This window comes from Dipodomys merriami, unplaced genomic scaffold (assembly GCF_024711535.1).
Source record: "Dipodomys merriami isolate MVZ:Mamm:240054 unplaced genomic scaffold, mDipMer1.0.p SCAF_297, whole genome shotgun sequence".
Classification (NCBI taxonomy): Eukaryota; Metazoa; Chordata; class Mammalia; order Rodentia; family Heteromyidae; genus Dipodomys; species Dipodomys merriami.
The window spans coordinates 298,484-314,518 of NW_027204459.1; the positions used below are offsets into that span (position 1 = coordinate 298,484).

General features: G+C 50.9%; 1 protein-coding gene across 8 annotated transcripts in view; it reads right to left on the bottom strand.

Annotated features, from left to right (window-relative positions):
- Ctdp1 (CTD phosphatase subunit 1) overlaps positions 1 to 16,035 on the bottom strand; it is a 58,591-nt gene that overhangs the window by 2,991 nt on the left and 39,565 nt on the right. For 4 of the 8 annotated variants that reach the window (XM_070038802.1, XM_070038807.1, XM_070038808.1 and 1 more), the window contains one exon: positions 6,567 to 6,742. The exons of 1 other annotated variant lie outside the window; for it this stretch is intronic. In XM_070038802.1, the coding sequence (XP_069894903.1) occupies positions 6,567 to 6,742 (176 nt within the window). Of the gene's footprint in view, positions 1 to 2,040; positions 3,262 to 6,566; positions 6,743 to 7,495; positions 7,737 to 16,035 lie in introns of those variants that run through there. 3 more of the 8 variants (XR_011375902.1, XM_070038803.1, XR_011375903.1) reach the window with 3 other exon arrangements.

Below are 16,035 nucleotides of genomic sequence, written 5' to 3' on the forward strand. Positions count from 1 at the left end.
ATTCAAATATACAAACACCTGTGAGTCAGATACACACATGAACACCTATGATTTAAAGAAATCTGCATCTTGAAACAAAAGAAGAAATTGCCCTAAAAGATGTATTTGGTTTTTGAAAAATAAGTATTTGTTTGGTAAAACAGACCACAAAGTTGCAAACACTAGAATTCCCAGACAGATGGCACATACAACTCAGAGAAACACACTTAAGCAGAGCAAAGCAAATGGAATCCCAGACAGAGAGTGAACAGGAAAGGGCAGAGGGCACGCAGAGCGGGCTCCTCAGCAGGCATCACCAGCCCTGCCAGTGCTGGGTGACCTTTGGAGTGAGGTCTAGCAGTGTCTGCTGACAGTGAACACCTCTGTCTGCAGGACTCTGTCCTACAAAGAAGCAAAGGCCCCAGAAGCTTCAGAGCAGCTAGCTGGTGATGACCTGGATGCAGGACACACCAGACTCCAGAATGCATTTTTAATAAGCGGTGCTATGTGAACCATGCAGGGAAGAACACGTGTCCCCCATTCTCTTAAATCTGCTATAGTGGCAGGACCTGAACAGGCTGCAGAACCAGAACTCCCGCATCTTGAGAGCCAGGAAAGCCACCCTATGCATTCTGTGACACGGCTGATGCGTCTGTCCTGACGGTGTCTGAAAAGCCTGTAGACTTTCACACAGCAAGTCCTGGGCGCTGTCCCTCAGCTCTTCATCTCAAGGCAAGCGCTCTACCACTTGAGCCACAGCACCACTTCTGGTTTTCTGAGCGGTTTACTGGAGATAAGAGTCCCACGGACTTTTGTGCCTGGGCTGGCTTTGAACCTTGATCCTCAGATCTCAGCCTCCTGAGTAGCTAGGATGACAGGCGTGAGCCACCGGAGCCAGGCTCTCCTGGGGAGTTCTAACCAGTGCCACTGAAGCCCTTCATGGGGGGCTCAGCACAGATCCCGCTTCCTCTACAGGGACTAACCCTAGCAGTCAACATCACACTGATGGCAGCCATAGCCCTCCCCCGCTTCCCCGCCCCCCCCCCCCCCCCGGGCTTCCAAACAGGATAGTGTGTGTCCCCTGGTCGCCACGGCTGCTGGTATTCCCAACACTCTCGGGGACATCTAGTTCAGGATGCCCACTTCTCAGTGGTATCTGCAAAGTCCTGTTGGGACTGGCTGGCCCACTGTGCTGTGCTGTCCATTTACCTCCCTTGTGTCCCCCATTTTTGAAACTGGGTACTAACAGCTCTGGTGTCACTGCCCCACGGTCTACTTTTCCCTCCACGCACGGTCCATCTCTCCTTCCTAAGTCATGGTGGAAGGTCTCTCTGCACCTGCTGTGACCCCTGAGCCCCACAGGCTGCTTCCTCAGAGAACAAGCGGGTGTCACTGACCACTGTCCTCCAGTCTGTGTGAAGCCTGTTTCCCGCAGATGCAGTCGGGTGGCCCAGTCCACCTGACTGCATGCCTTTGGGACAATGACCTGATGCACTCACCGTCTGAAAACTTAGGCCCCACTTTTCATCTGTGTCTGCTTTCTATGCTTCTCTGTCCTCTTTCCTGGCTGTCTTGGGCATTAAGTGAATGTTTCCTAATGTAACACTTTAATTCCTTAGGAGTTTCTTTACTGAATATTTTTGAAGTCCTGACTCTTACTACTCAAAATTCATACCTGCCTTATTTCTGCACCGCTCCAGCCCCTCCCACTGGTTATAAAGCTGTTAGTACTTTACATGATTTGTGTCTTGGACACACATTTCTATCTGCCTCTCTGGCATCTCTTTCTGTGGGCTCTGTGCTGCCTGGCTGCCAATTCCTTACCCAACAGTTTTGTTCCTACCTGCCTCTTCCGTGCTACTACTGGCAAGCACCCCATTTCTGCCCATTATGGCCAGCGGCAGTGATGTGCAGGTACTTTAGGAGAGAAGCACCGAGGACAGGCTCCAGGATGGGGCTCTCATCTGGGCTCAGTGTCTATCACTGGGCTGCCGCTCTCCTCCTGACAGCGTCACATTACTGGGAAGAGATCCTTGGTGTATTCTGAGAGCCCGTGCTCACCTCTGAAAGGAAATGGATACGGGAAACCTGGTGGAGGGCCCAACCTTGGGCTTCTGCTTCCTAGAAGGCTTCTTCCTGGGCCCAGAGACCACTGTGCTCTTGCTGCCTCCAGACTCTCTTCTTACCTTTGATTTTCAGTATTTTTTTTTTTTTTTTTTTTTACAATATTTCTCTGTGTTCAACCGATTTGTAGTATGTGGAGCTTCTGAGACATACATTTTTAAAGTATGAAAGCCTTGCATTTCATCGAAGGAAGTGAAGAGGCTATGTGCTGTAGTTTGCTAATCCGAGAGATGGCTCAATCACTTCTGGGTAGACGAGGAAGAGTGAACTCTCCCTCCTCTTTCTGTTGGAGCCATTTTCATCTTCAAGTAGTACGACGGTTCTGCAGAGCTGCTGGCTAGGATGACCTAGCAGGCTGGGTCTATTGCCAACCAGAGTACTGTATCAAAGACCAAACTTTGTCAGGATGCATGCCACGCACAGGGAGAGAAGGATTACGAAACCTAAATGTTCTGTGTGTTCAAACAAAAACCTCAAAATGTATTTTGCTTACTTCCAAATAAGAGCATTACTTGAGACATTTAAGAAAAATCTTGTAGTCCTATTATCTATAAATGGAATAAAAAAAATTAAACCAGCGGGCCACATTCTCTAGCTTTCTCATCAGAGAAGCAGGAAGTCCAGGGCTGACAGGCTATGCACGTCATGAGCACGCCCACCTGCGCCCACTTGCACCCTGGGTGGGGGCACGGCGGCTGAGCTCATCCTGCTGGATGTGGAAACGTTCTAGTGCGGCACGTGAAAGCTGACACAGGAGCCAGAGGGCCCGTGGCTTCTCTGTGAGCACTGCCATGGATGGCTCCGGTCTAGGGAGTGAGGGACAAGCTTCAGGAGGGAGCAATCAGGGTCTACCACAGCCCGGGGAGTGCTTTGCTCTTCTGCTCTCAAGTTACGAAGTCATCAGAGCTAATTGCACACAACAAAGTCAAGTAGCACTGACAGCAGCAGCCTCTCCTTGCGGAGGAGCCAGCAAGCTGACAGGCCTGGTCACTGCAAATCGCTTCATCTTCAATGCCCCACGACTCCTGTGTCCGATTCCACGGCCCAGGCCAGCTGTACCCGAGCTCTTCTGGCCATACCGGGTGGATGTGCTGAGAGCACTCACGACAACTTGGACAACTTCTAGGCTGGAGGCTGACTTGCTCTCACCACGCGGTGCTGAAATGGAGATGCAGAGCAGATGCAGAGCAGTTGGTGATTTGCTCGGTGAGCCCAGTGAGCAACAGCCGTGCTGGGACCAGAACCTCACCAGCCTGCTGCTCCCTCCGGACACGTCACAGCTGTCCCCTCCAGCCCGAAAGCCAAGGCTCTTTTCTAATTGTTATCTTGTGTAGCTATGAATTTCACTTAGCCACGGAAAGTAATTTAATATAACCAGGCAGCAGGGACATGAGCTACTCAATTCAAAAGCAGCCCGTGGCTCTTGGGCTGGGTCACACTGCTTCCCACAGCTGGGAGAGGCAGCAGCCACCAAGGAAGAGGTGTCTGTCAACAGCATCCCCTCAGGACCTTTTGGAGCTCCCTTGTTTTTAGACAGATAGCTAGGACATGCCACAGCCATCACAGCACATGGTGTGCTAGCAGCATGTAGACCACTGGAGCACTCACAACTCTCTCTACCCTGGAGGTCCGCAAGGGGCTGCACACTCCTCTGCCCCCTCTCCCAACTTCCCTGGACCTCAACATCTGCCCAAAGATGAAGACACAACCCAGCAAACAGCATATAACCACCCATGTGGGAAGGACAAGCCTCGCGATGGCCCAACACAGCAGTTAAAAAAAAATCTCTCCTGGCTGGGCGCCGATGGCTCACGCCTGTAATCCTAGCTACTGAGGAGGCTGAGATGGGAGGATCACGGTTCAAAGCCAGCCTAGGCAGGAAAGTCTGTGAGACTCTTATCTCCAATAAACCACTCGAAAACCGGAAGTGGCGCTGTGGCTCAGGTGGTAGAGTGCTCGCCCTGAGCTGAAGAACACAGGGATAGTGCCCAGGCCCAGAGTTCAAGCCCCATGAACGACACACATACACAAACAAAAACAAACACTCTCCTAACACAACGCAGCAGCCTCTCAACAAGGCTGGCAAGTTGTCCTTACTGGTGAGCGCTAAGCTGATGGGCTCCGAGATGGGAACCCCAGGCTCCCACTAAGCCTAGAGTCATCTCCACAGATGGAGCACTATCACCCTTTGCTGCTGCTGGTGAAATGGGACTGTGTGAATCAGCCATGCACTTTCTGAACCGTTCTTTACTAGTACAACAGTCCAAGAGCCAGGTTGGGAGTGAACCCAGCTGATCTGAGTGCTTCACAATGGGCACCTTCCTGCACTTCACCTGGGCCTGAGGCTCCGGTGCTTGCGGACGTGGCTGTCAGAGGTAGACATCAGGGCAGCATGAGAGTGCGTGAAGAGCCCTAGGCATGCAGGGGTAAGAGAAGGCACTGGAAACCAAGCCTACATCAGGCACTCAGGACATGCACACATTCCTCTGTAAACTGAAGTCCCACCAGGCTGAGCTGAGATTAAACTTTTTTGGATGAGGTATCTGGGGTTTTATGGATACAAGACACAAATATGAGGTGGTATGATCAGTGCCACCGCAACTGACCAGGAGCTGCACGCTCAGGAGTGAGCAGAGGCTCCTGTCCTTCAGCGGTGCCTATCCGTCACGGCCACAGAACAAAGACTCAACTCAGGGCCTGCGCTTACTAGGCGAGTGCTCTACTGCATGAGTCCTACCCCCAGCCGAATGCTTTGGCTTTATTCTTTCCAGGTGGGTCTCCCGTTTCAGTCTGTCGCAGATCTAGGATGGTAAATATAACTGGGATGACAACTTGTTAGGGTCTCAGTAGCTTTTTGCCTGGCTGGCCTCAAAGCGAGATGTCTGGATGTCTACCTCCTGAGTAACTAAGATTACAGACATAAGCCACTGCGCGTGCACAGTCTCCATACTTTCTTAGAAGACTTGCAGAAAAGTGAGGCCAACAGAGGAAACACCAGAAAAACAGGAGAAGCTATTCCCAGGGCAGAGAGGGGCCAGACTTGGGACGCGGCGGCACAAAGCCAGATGAGTACAGTGATGGGGTGGGGTGGGGTCGGGTCAGGCAGGAAGAATTCCAAGCAAATACAAGATGAGACGTTGAAAACAGCAAACATAACCACAGTGGCCTTACCAGATTCACTGAAACAATCACTGTCAAATGAATGCGGATAATTCTACAATCCAAACACCAATATGACTGCATTGGCAGGATTGAGGAAAGAAGAGAGTTCACTTTAGTGTCTTTCTTCCACAGCAAGAATGCAAGCATAGCCAAAATGTGGGCTGCAGACATGCATCCTGTGAGAAACGGACATGGCTTCCTCTAGGGGAGGAGTGACAAGGCTGAGTGTGTGACAGAGGACGGGGCGTGGTATCTTTCGTTTTAGCCCCGTTGGAGTTTATGCATGTTCAGCCATATGACATAAACATTTCAGAGCAAGAGCTTATTTGGAGTATATGCCACACACACATTTAGGAGCAGCACACAGAAATCAAGAGAAAACAGCAGAAGTGCAGGAAAGCCCTAAGTACACATTTCATTGCACTTCAGATCAGTGGCAAACGCTAATAAATTGCCAAAGGATTATTAGCTGGCATTTAAGAGTTAGGTCCTTGTCTTATTTTACTAAAGTACATCTTAGTTTAGCAAGATTTATACATAAAAAAGCCAAAACCTAAAGGAAACATGGATCATCCCCAGGCTGGGAATACACAACAGCCACAGCTGTCACTACACAAGTGACCAAATCTCTGCATGGCAGAATGTCAACGGAATGAAACAATGACAAACTGGAGGAACAGCACACCAGAAATGCGCTAATGCTGCCACGTTAGAAAGACTGGCCAACCACGAAGAGGGTTGAAGAATGCGGCAGTTGCCAGACACACGGAGGCACTGTGTGTTATTCAGGATACGAGCCGAGTTTTCCCCACCTGACCCACCAGCGATGGGACATCTCCTCTGAGGCTGTACACACAGCTTCACCGTGCCAACACTCGATCGAGCATGCGAGAGGGTAAGGCACAGACGCTCCCATGACACGGCAAAGGCCACACACAAGTCTGTGGCAGTGGCCACAGCACGGGCGGACCCTGTGCTATCACCCTGGGACACCGCCCACACCAGTACTGTCATTTCCATCCACACAGACAATGACTGTGTGACACCGAGGACAGTGAGTGCCCGAGGACAGTGGAGAGGCTAGACAGGTTTCTCCTCCAGCCCTCTCCTGCCTATGAATATGATTATCCTGATGCATGTCCACGGTGGCAGTGCCACCTCCGATGCTCCTGTCCCCATCCCCTTATCTCCTCTCCCGCCACCCGCTGGGCAGGACGCAGGCCAGGCGCTTTGAGCAACCCATCCCCAGACCCTGGGCTGCTTCTACCCACCCCTGCCTGGCCTTCGGCGGCCTCCCTCACCTGGGCCCCCGGACGCCAGTGGTACTCTTCTCCCGGGATGAAGACAACCCCGGAGGCTGCTCCTGCTGGGCCCGTGAGGCCTTGGGCTTTCTGGGCCGAGGTGTCTTGTCCTGCTCGTCCAGCTGCTTCTTCTCGCTGTCGCTGTCATCGCTGCCCTCGCCCAGGATGTCATCAACCTGACAAATGGCAGAAAGTCAGTGGCTTGTGGCCTTCTGCAGGAGCTGTGTGACCTGCCACTCCCTAGGAAGGCAGCGCTTGGCTGTTCTCAGATAAGGGGAGCTCTCAGCACTATGCTTCAGGGGCCAGATATTTGCTTCTGCTTTCTACTTGAGAAGCAGAAAGCGGGCTGAAACTAAGCCAGCTCTAAGTGAAAAGAGAGGGTAATATGGACGTGCAGAGACCCTTGCTGGGTGCAGAGTGGAGACCGCAGGGAGGGACAGCGGCTTCCTGCTCACAGGCTTCAGTTCCAGTGTGCTGTGCTGGTTAATTTTATGTGAACAGCAGGGCATCTGCTTAAAATTCTCTGGCTCAGTGAGCCCTGTGGAGCCCTGTGGCTTCCCGTGGGAAGCAGGACACGCCCCGGAGCCTGAGATGCAGCTACATTAGCGGCTGACCACCTGACGCTGTCCACATGCTTTCTCTCCAAGTTACATCAGGTCTGGGACACATCACAAGGTGATGCCTCCACACTAAGTTGTGTGTCTGTGTGTCTGTGTGTGTTTGGGGGGGGGGTAGGGGACCTGTCTAACTATGTGTTTTTCCTGGAGTTTGAACTTGGCTGCCCATTTGCTTAGCAGGCACTCTACTTCTGGAGCTACACATCCAACCTAGACTGTAATTCCTTAGTTATGCTTTCCATGTAGCTGGTATAACGGATGTGTACCACTGTGCTGGGCTGTTGGCCAAGATGAGGTCTTGTGCATCTTTACCTGGGTTGGCCTCAACTCTGATCCTCTGATCTCTGCCTCCCAAGTAGCTAGGATTACAGGCATAAGTCACTGGTACCCAGCTCTGCCTGGCACTTCTAACCGCAAGGACTGAGGATGAGGAGGTGGTGGGCAGGTGCAGGACACAGGTCACCAGGAAGCTGGTATTCATGGAACCTTACTCTGGCCCAGCACTGCTGGAGGGCCGCCTGTACCTCCACACCCATGCAGGAGGCGGTCAGCCCTGTGCAGAAGAAGCAAGAACAGGATCAGGGCCTGGACTCATCACTCTGGTCCCTGACCTAAAGCTCTCTGCTCCTGTCCTGTGCTGCAGAGACGGGCTGAGGAGGAGGGGGGAGTGGTGACCAGTAGGCTGGTCCTCCCGCGCTAGTGGTGTCCATCAAGGGTCTTGGTGGACCCCCTTCAGGGCCCGCCTCCCCCAGTGCAGCTCTGCTCTAAGCTCTGTGGGGCTCAGACAGCCACAGGGTCCCTGCGATAGGAGGAATGGATATAGCCACCCAGGGGTCTTGAGGGACCCTCAGTGTGGCTGCCTGCTCCCAAATCCTGACCCCAAAAGGGTCTCTAATGCCTTGGCCAGCACCTGTGCCTGCAGCTGGCCCTGCGGGCACTATTCTGCTAGCTGGCTGACTCAGAGGCACACCTTGTACAGTCAGCCCCAGACTGAAGGCACCCTGGGTGTGAACTTACCTCCATCTACTTCTACTCTCCCCCTACACCTGACGCACAGAGAATGACATCTACCTTTCAAAAGGCTTCCTTTTACAAAAAGGTAACTACTTTTTTAAACAGTCATCTATAATGAACCATTTCAGGGCTTGTTTGGAGTTTCTGGCAGGGGACCTGTCCTCCTCTATCAGGGATGGTTTTCCTCTTTGACCAAGCGCGCAGCTTTGGGAGGTACGCTTGTGGAGCTGGGGGTGGGGGGACACGACACCGCCTAGATGGCCAGATCAACCCTAGCGACCAGTGATGTTGCAGCATCCTATAATCAACTATGCGAGTGAAAAAAAGTCAAGCATATAGAAAAAAAGCAAAATTCAATATATACTGAATCAATTCTTGAAATCTCTACCAAAGGCCAAGTATAGACAATATCAAATGTTGTCTATCTTATCGACACATAGAACACAGCTGTTTCTATCAACAAGTTTCTAGGAGGAGGATCTTTGAGAACTAATAAATATCAATAGAGCTTTTCACCCGAGAGTAAGGAGAGCCAACTGAGAGGGCACAAGGAAGGAAAGAGGTGGGGGGAGAGAACTAGAATGTGAGAAGCAGAAGGTAAGGTGGTGAGGAGGAGGCCCACCCAGGAGGCCGGGCAGCATCTGGCAGAGCTCAGCATTGCTTTCTCTAGTCTCTCTAGCTTGTGTGGAGGGACGCAGCACATTTGAGGACAGTCTCTGGCCACAGACGCTTTTAGGCGGATAGCTTTAGAATAGCCTTGGTTGACAACAGGGCCAGACGCTGCCTGCATGAGCTCTGGCCCTCTCCTTCCTGCCTGCATCTGTGCTCAGTCCTCTCAAATGGCAGTTCATCACCTTGCTCGTGAGTCACAGTTTCTAAGACATGCCACTAATAGGCCCACCAGAGTTAAGCGACAAAGATGTCACCTTGTAAAACCTTTAAATATTTTTAAGACTGCTTGAACTGTAGCTACCGGATTCCAGCCCCGATGTGACCCCACATGCACAATTCCTCCTTGTCCTTGACCGGGTAGGTTTTCTATCTGCACATCTTACACTGCTTGATCTGCTTTAATGGGAATGACTCATGTGGACGTCACTCCTGGCAGGCACTTGGAGGACAGCCGGGAGCCCTGAGCACTTACAAATAAAGGGCAGGTGTGTCGGGAGCGGGGCACCTACCCATCACTCCTGGCACTGGTCTGGTCCTGAGGGGTTCTGCCCCGGCCTGTGCAGTTGCTCTGAGATGCCCCGTGCCATGCTGGACCAGCCTAGTGGCCTGGCCAAAGGCTGGCGGCAGTCCTGTCAGGTGAGGAGCCTTCCTGGTTCTACAGCTGCAGGAAGTCACCCCACCAATACAGGTGAGCGGGGAGGATGGCCCAGCTCCTGGAAGGAGCAAGGTATGCTGGGAACGCCAGCAGACACAGAGCACCACTCCTGAGATGCTGGCACTCAATTCCTGACCCTGCCAATAGGAAACATGGAGAGCAAAGGTCCTTCTGCACCGTTCAACTTGTGGTACGTGTTAGGCAGCACAGAAAACCACTAGGGATTGAAATGTATTTTCAAGCAGAATGTTTTAACTAAGAAGCTATTTTTATGAACAGAAAACTTTGAAGGCCAGAGAGGAACTGTAGTGACAAGTGAAAAGAGCCCAACTTGGCAAGCAAACTCGAGGCACTCAGAAACTGCCTTTACGCACAGATGCTGGCTGTGGGCAGCACAATCGTTCTGAAAAGGACTCATGCAAATCACACGCTCTTAACTCATGGAGAAAAATACTCAAAGCAAGATGATAACACATCTTTTATGAAACAGGACAATTCCCTTTCTTGTAGGAAATGAATACTAAAAGCCAAAGAGAAAGGGAGAGTTCTCACTAGACATTCACTTAATAAAGAAAAACCAAAGTTGAGTATAAATACTTGATTTAAGAGGAGAGTTTTACCATCCCCAACACTCAAAGTGGCTAAACAACTTCTCCCACCTGGATAATACGGTTTACAAAAACAATACAGTTAATTTTGTAAGATCTGATCATACTGCAGCAAAGGCAACAGCTGACACAGAAGGAAGTTTACTGTTGCAGTAACAAATATCACCTGAATATGAGCATTGACTTTGAACCTAACCTTCACACAAGTAAATAGTACATAGTCATAGGTAGGGATTTGGCTCTTTACTTTCTTGGACAGGCTTTATCCTTTTACTATTTCCATAAAGATGCTGATACCCTAGCAGGTGTCTGAAGCTGAATTCCACACACACACACACACACACACACACACACACACACACACACACGCTCTAACACACACACACACACACACACACACACACACACACACACACACACACACACACACACACACACACACACACACACACACACACACACACACACACACGCTCTAACACACACAGGTATCGAGAGATGATTCTCACAAACCACCATGAAGCTGTTTAACTTCAGTTCTCACTAGCTGGCACTCATCATCCCTTCCTGGGTTCCCTAACTAGAAGGACAAGTCCTCAGGCGGCAGCTCGGTGCCATCTGGCTCCCAGGGGACTGTATGCTCTTGATTAGAGTTCCCTCTCACAGAAAGAGCAGAGGTGCCTGCTCTTTCGTTTGCAGGTTGGCCTTCTTAAACAGCTGATCAAATATATTGATTACAGAGCAAGGGAGTAGGGAGATGAATGACAACATATGCATCTTTACTCATTATATAACATCAGAATGACACTTTCAGGTACTATGGCAGTCTCAGTTTGTTTTTATTTAATGGTAGTGTTGCTAATCATCTAAATATAAAGTCTTAGCACAATAATAAGTCTGTTTTCCTAAAACACAACCAAAACTGTGAGAAAGAGAACTTTCCAACACGAAATCTTTTTCCTGGAGCACCGCTTTGGAAGCCTGAGACCTGCACAAGTGCAGGATCTCCTAGCCTTGTCACTGGCTGAAAGCCCTCTCAAGACAGCGTGTAAGCCGACAAGGTCATGGGTCAGTGCCCGTGTGGGATCAGAGTCACGGAATGTAAAGGGATGTAAGTGTGTGGTCTGCACCCTGCACCCCCTGTCCCCCCAAAAGGCTGAAGATAGCTGCCACTCACCCCTTTAGGCTCTATTACAATCACCCATTCCTCAGTCTCCCCTAACCTCACCAGGAAGTACGTCAGAAAGGAGTCAGATCAGAGGCTAACAAGGTGTGGCTCCAGGCTCATGCAACTCTACACCTGGCCAGTCTGCACTGGAGGAAGCTGACAGCCTTATACCACATTCTGGAAGGTTCCAGCTACCATTTCGTAAACTTTTCTGGTCCTCCCCGCTCCAGGACTCCACAACAAAGGCTGGCGGTCGGGACTGCCGGGAGGCCTCTACAGCAGTAACCCTTTCTCTTCTAATCTGTCTCCTTGCTGGATTCCAACTTCACACCTGCCACCTTGTCTACCTCCATCATTCTGCTTGCCATAGTTACTGTATTTTCATTTTTGAAATTGGTTCTTTGCTGCAGTTTCTGGTTGAAAACTTTTAGCTCACCTTTCCCTTCAGGATGGGTCACCTTTTAGTACACAGGGCCAAGTGAACCACTTTAAGTTTTCATCCTATGGTTCCCATGTTGGGTCATTTCAGGGTGGTACCTGGCACACTCTGCTCCTTGGGCAGCACTGACTTGCCCTCTGTGCTCTTAAGTTCACTTAGAAGCCTCTGTGCCACTGGGGTAGATCCCAGGCCCATTCTCCAGCAACAACTCTCTTACTGGGTCAGCTCTCTGGGTACTGGTCCACACCGGAGATCTTGGGTGAGCCGAGCCTTGTGTGGGCTCATCATACCCAGCATCACGGTGACCCACCCCTAGCGCCAGGCAGCTGCAGTTCCACGTCCGAACTCTGCCACCAGCTATACTACAAGGATCAGTGACTCTCATACCACACGGTTCCTTGGGCTCCGGTGGCCAGAGGTGAGGCTCTGAGTTTTAAGCACCGTGAGGCTGGCTTCAGGGCGGTATCAGGAAGATAAAACCTGTCTCAAAGAACTGCAGTCCTGTTATACAAGGTGGGTCTGGGAGACCACAGACTTGCCCTTGCTTTGCATCGACGGCTCCTTCCTCCTCTGCCCGCTGAGCCCTCCTCCATGCTCACCTCAGGTTGCACCAGACCTGCCCCGGCTTTGTCACCTTGGCCAGCTTGCAAGCCACCACTGATTTTCCCCTCCAAGTGATTTTTATTTTTTTTGGTGCTGGCACTTTGGTCTTGAACTCAGGGCCTGGACACTGTCCCTCAGCTCCTTGGCCTTTTTACTTAAGGATACTAGCACTCTACCTCTTCAGCCACACCTCGACTTTCCTGCCCAGGATGGCTTCAAACCTCTCTCTTTAGGTCTCAACCTCTGTAGCTAGGATTAGAGGTGCGAGCCACCACCAACCCTTGGTGTGAAATGTTCTTTTACTCACCAAATGTGTTTTAGGAAATTCACCACTTGGTCTTTAATTTGGTCCAGCAAATGTCCAATAGCAACTAGAAGCAGGACAAAGCGTGGCATCTACAGCTGTACATTTATCTCCTGTGCTGCCATAGCTTTGGATCAGGTTCCTGTTTGTCTGCATGAGTATGTGTTAATCGAGGAGAGCACATCTAAAGCTAGTGATTCTCTCCTTTCAAGGCTGAAGGGCCCAGGCAAGAGTAAAGATACTTTCAAGATTGTCAGGGACATCATGATGAACAGACTGTCTTCTGTCCCAGGTCACGAGGGTGGAGTTTAAGAAGGTTTAAGAAGCTAGGAGGCCCTGGCTTTGCTCCTCTGGTTGCTGAGGCCCTGCCTCCCTCCCCAGCTCACCTCAGGTCACTAAAGTGGCACACTCCCAGCGTGTGCCCGAGGGGCCTCCCCGGAGCAGACGGGTTGATGGCCACCTGGACTGCAGCCTGTCCAAGACTGTGCGCCTTCTGTCTCCTCTGCCACCCTTACTTCTACAGCCTCACTGAGATCACTCTTTCCCATTTCATGCCCCTTGTCTCCTTAGTTGACAAGGGTGAGTGCTGAGTCTGGTCCACTGGGAACTCCCAGAATAAAAGGTTTTGGCCAAGGACCTTATGATCAAATGTTCCTTTTTTTTGGTCGGTCGTGGGGCTTGAACTCTGGGCTTGGGCACTATCCCTCAGCTCTTCAGCTCAACGCAAGCACTCTACCGCTTGAGCCACAGCACCATTTCCATGGCCAAGGACTCTAATAACAAGTTCTTATCAACCTTAAGGCTTGACAGTCAGTCAGGACTGACAGAATAGTCAAAAAAGTATATTAATTTCTCACCCCTAGTGAAAGGAAGCAGATTAAAACAGAAAGGAAAGAAAGTGGAAGCAAAGCTTCAGGTGGATGCTTGATGTATGCACAGATGAGTGTATACATACAACAGACAAACAAATATAGGCCTGAGTGGGTGCACAGATGACCTGGTGGTTTAGAGATGGGCAAGTACATTCTCCCATGGCTCTGTAGTGTTCTAGCTCTGCCGGGGACAAAGCAGGGAAAGAGGCTACACAAGTACCCACTCTCTATCCTGACCACTTTGGCCCACGGCTCATCCCTTGTGATGATCACTTGGCACTGACTTTCCTGAGGTTACTAAAGGTCTCTCGTGCACAGTAGGATCCATGCACACACCCACTGCCATCTCCGTGAAGACTTGCCATCCCCAACTACAGACTTGAGTTCCTGCGCAGAGTTCTTAGCCAGTACACGCGGAGCGCATGTGAGTGGTAACTGCCTTGCCTTAGTGCAGATGTCCACAGAGCCTGCTGCTCAGCAGTCCTGGCTGTACACATGTGAGCTGATCAAGTAGTGCCATAAGAGCTCTGGGAAATGTCAGTATGGAAAACCAGTTGGTTCTAACTGATGCAAGGAAATCCCATTGCACAATTACCCTAACCATCCCAATGGAACAAACATAATCCAAAACACCATCAGGGAGACACCCTGGGGTCTTTCACAGCTCCTGGATCTAATGTGCCTCATTCGAACATTTTGGGATCAATGGAAATGTTCCTGTTTTACTGAGAATGTATTTATTTTTTTATTTTTATTTTTGTTGGTCGTGGGGCTTGAACTCTGGGCCTGGGCGCTGTCCTTCAGCTCTTCAGCTCAAGGCTGGTGCTCCACCACTTGAACCACAGTGCCACTTCCGGCCTTTTTTCTGCTTATGTGGTGCTGAGGAATCAAACCCAGGGCCTCATGCATGCAAGGCAAGAGCTCTACCACTGAGCCACCTTCCCAGCCCCCTTACTGAGAATGTATTAGCTACCAGGTGATCTGTCTCCAGCAAAGGACATGTGTCTCACGAAGTGAGTATGTGAACAGGATACAGGTCAAGGGTGAGAGAAGCAATGATGTGGAGAAATTCCTTGGGGCAGCCCCAGACCTTTGCTGGGCAGAGCCGTAAGGACCACACTGAGGGCACTGTGACGAGGTCCCCCTGGAGGCTCAAGCCCAGAGGAGACACTAGCTCTGTGGGTTTGCAGTTTCCTTAGATGTGTCAGTTATCACCTTAAAGTAGCTTACACCAAAGAGATCATGAATTAAGCAGGTAATATAGGCATGCTTCAGACTTTCCACTTCCTTTAATGGCCTTCAATTCATACAAATAGAAACAAGGCACAAACTCACTAACCCTGTAGCTCAAGTGGATCCTAAACAACTTTTACAAAAACAAACAATCAGGTAAACAATCTTGGGCTGGCGTGTGGTTAAGTAGAGGATCAAGAGCCCCAGGACAGCACCAAGAAAGCCAACCTTACTTATACCCGGGGAGAAGGGGCCATCAGTGAAACTAGTGACTGACAATGAAGACATGGCATGTGACTAAGACACCCAAGGAAAGGTGGCCCTGCCGCCGCCGCCGCCACCTCTACCTCTACCCATCACCCCCTTCTGTGTGCTCCTGCGTGCATGGGACAGAAGCCAGCCACAGATGATCCTGGTTAAGACTTGTTTAGACTTAGATAACTCTGAAAAAAGTCACCTATTTTAAGAGATTCTCTTCTGGAACTTCTGTGCCTGCCCAGGGCACTGAGCCGGTGCTCACAGGCTGCCACCAGCCAGGCTCACACAACAAACACTTTGTACTGGGGCCCAACGGCACTGGGGCAGCTAGCAGGTAAGAATCACCCTGAAAAACTGCTCCGTGTGGACAGGCCTCAGCCTGCCAGCGGAGCCCCTCCAGCTGGGGCCGGGACACAGAGCAGCCAGGGCTGACAACAGCACAGGACCTCCGTCCCAGTTGCTGGAAGCTGCGAAGCCCAGGGCTGAGAGTGCTTGGGTAGGCCTGTGGCGCACATCAACCTCCAGGCATGGACGCGGAACTATACTTGAAGTAGAGGTTTCCAGCAGAGAACCTGCTGAAGGAACTCAAAGACGCTTCATCATTCACTGGAAAGAAAATCTGCCTATAAATTAATGTAGAACACATGTCCTAGCTTCTTGACTCAGATAGGAGGAGCTACATACACCATGAACAGACGGAGAAAGCAAAATCCCTCATCCCTGTTATGGATGACAGCTGTTCCTCTTCAGCGGGGACTCCTGTCCTATTTCCACATACACAGGGCTAGGCAGTGCTCGTGAGTTTGACAAATACCCCAAGCGTGGGAACAACATCAAGCAACCTGCGACAGCTAAAGAACGGGAAGGAACCGTTCAGCAGCTCATCTGCTGGTGTGCCCGGCAGCGCGACGCTCCTCGGCAGCTGTGCCTGCCTCAGGGCCACCGCGGCGTGACAAGCATTGGTGTCCCCATGTAGAGTACACACACAGGCAGCTCTCATATCAAGTTCCTCTCCTGCACGCGCTT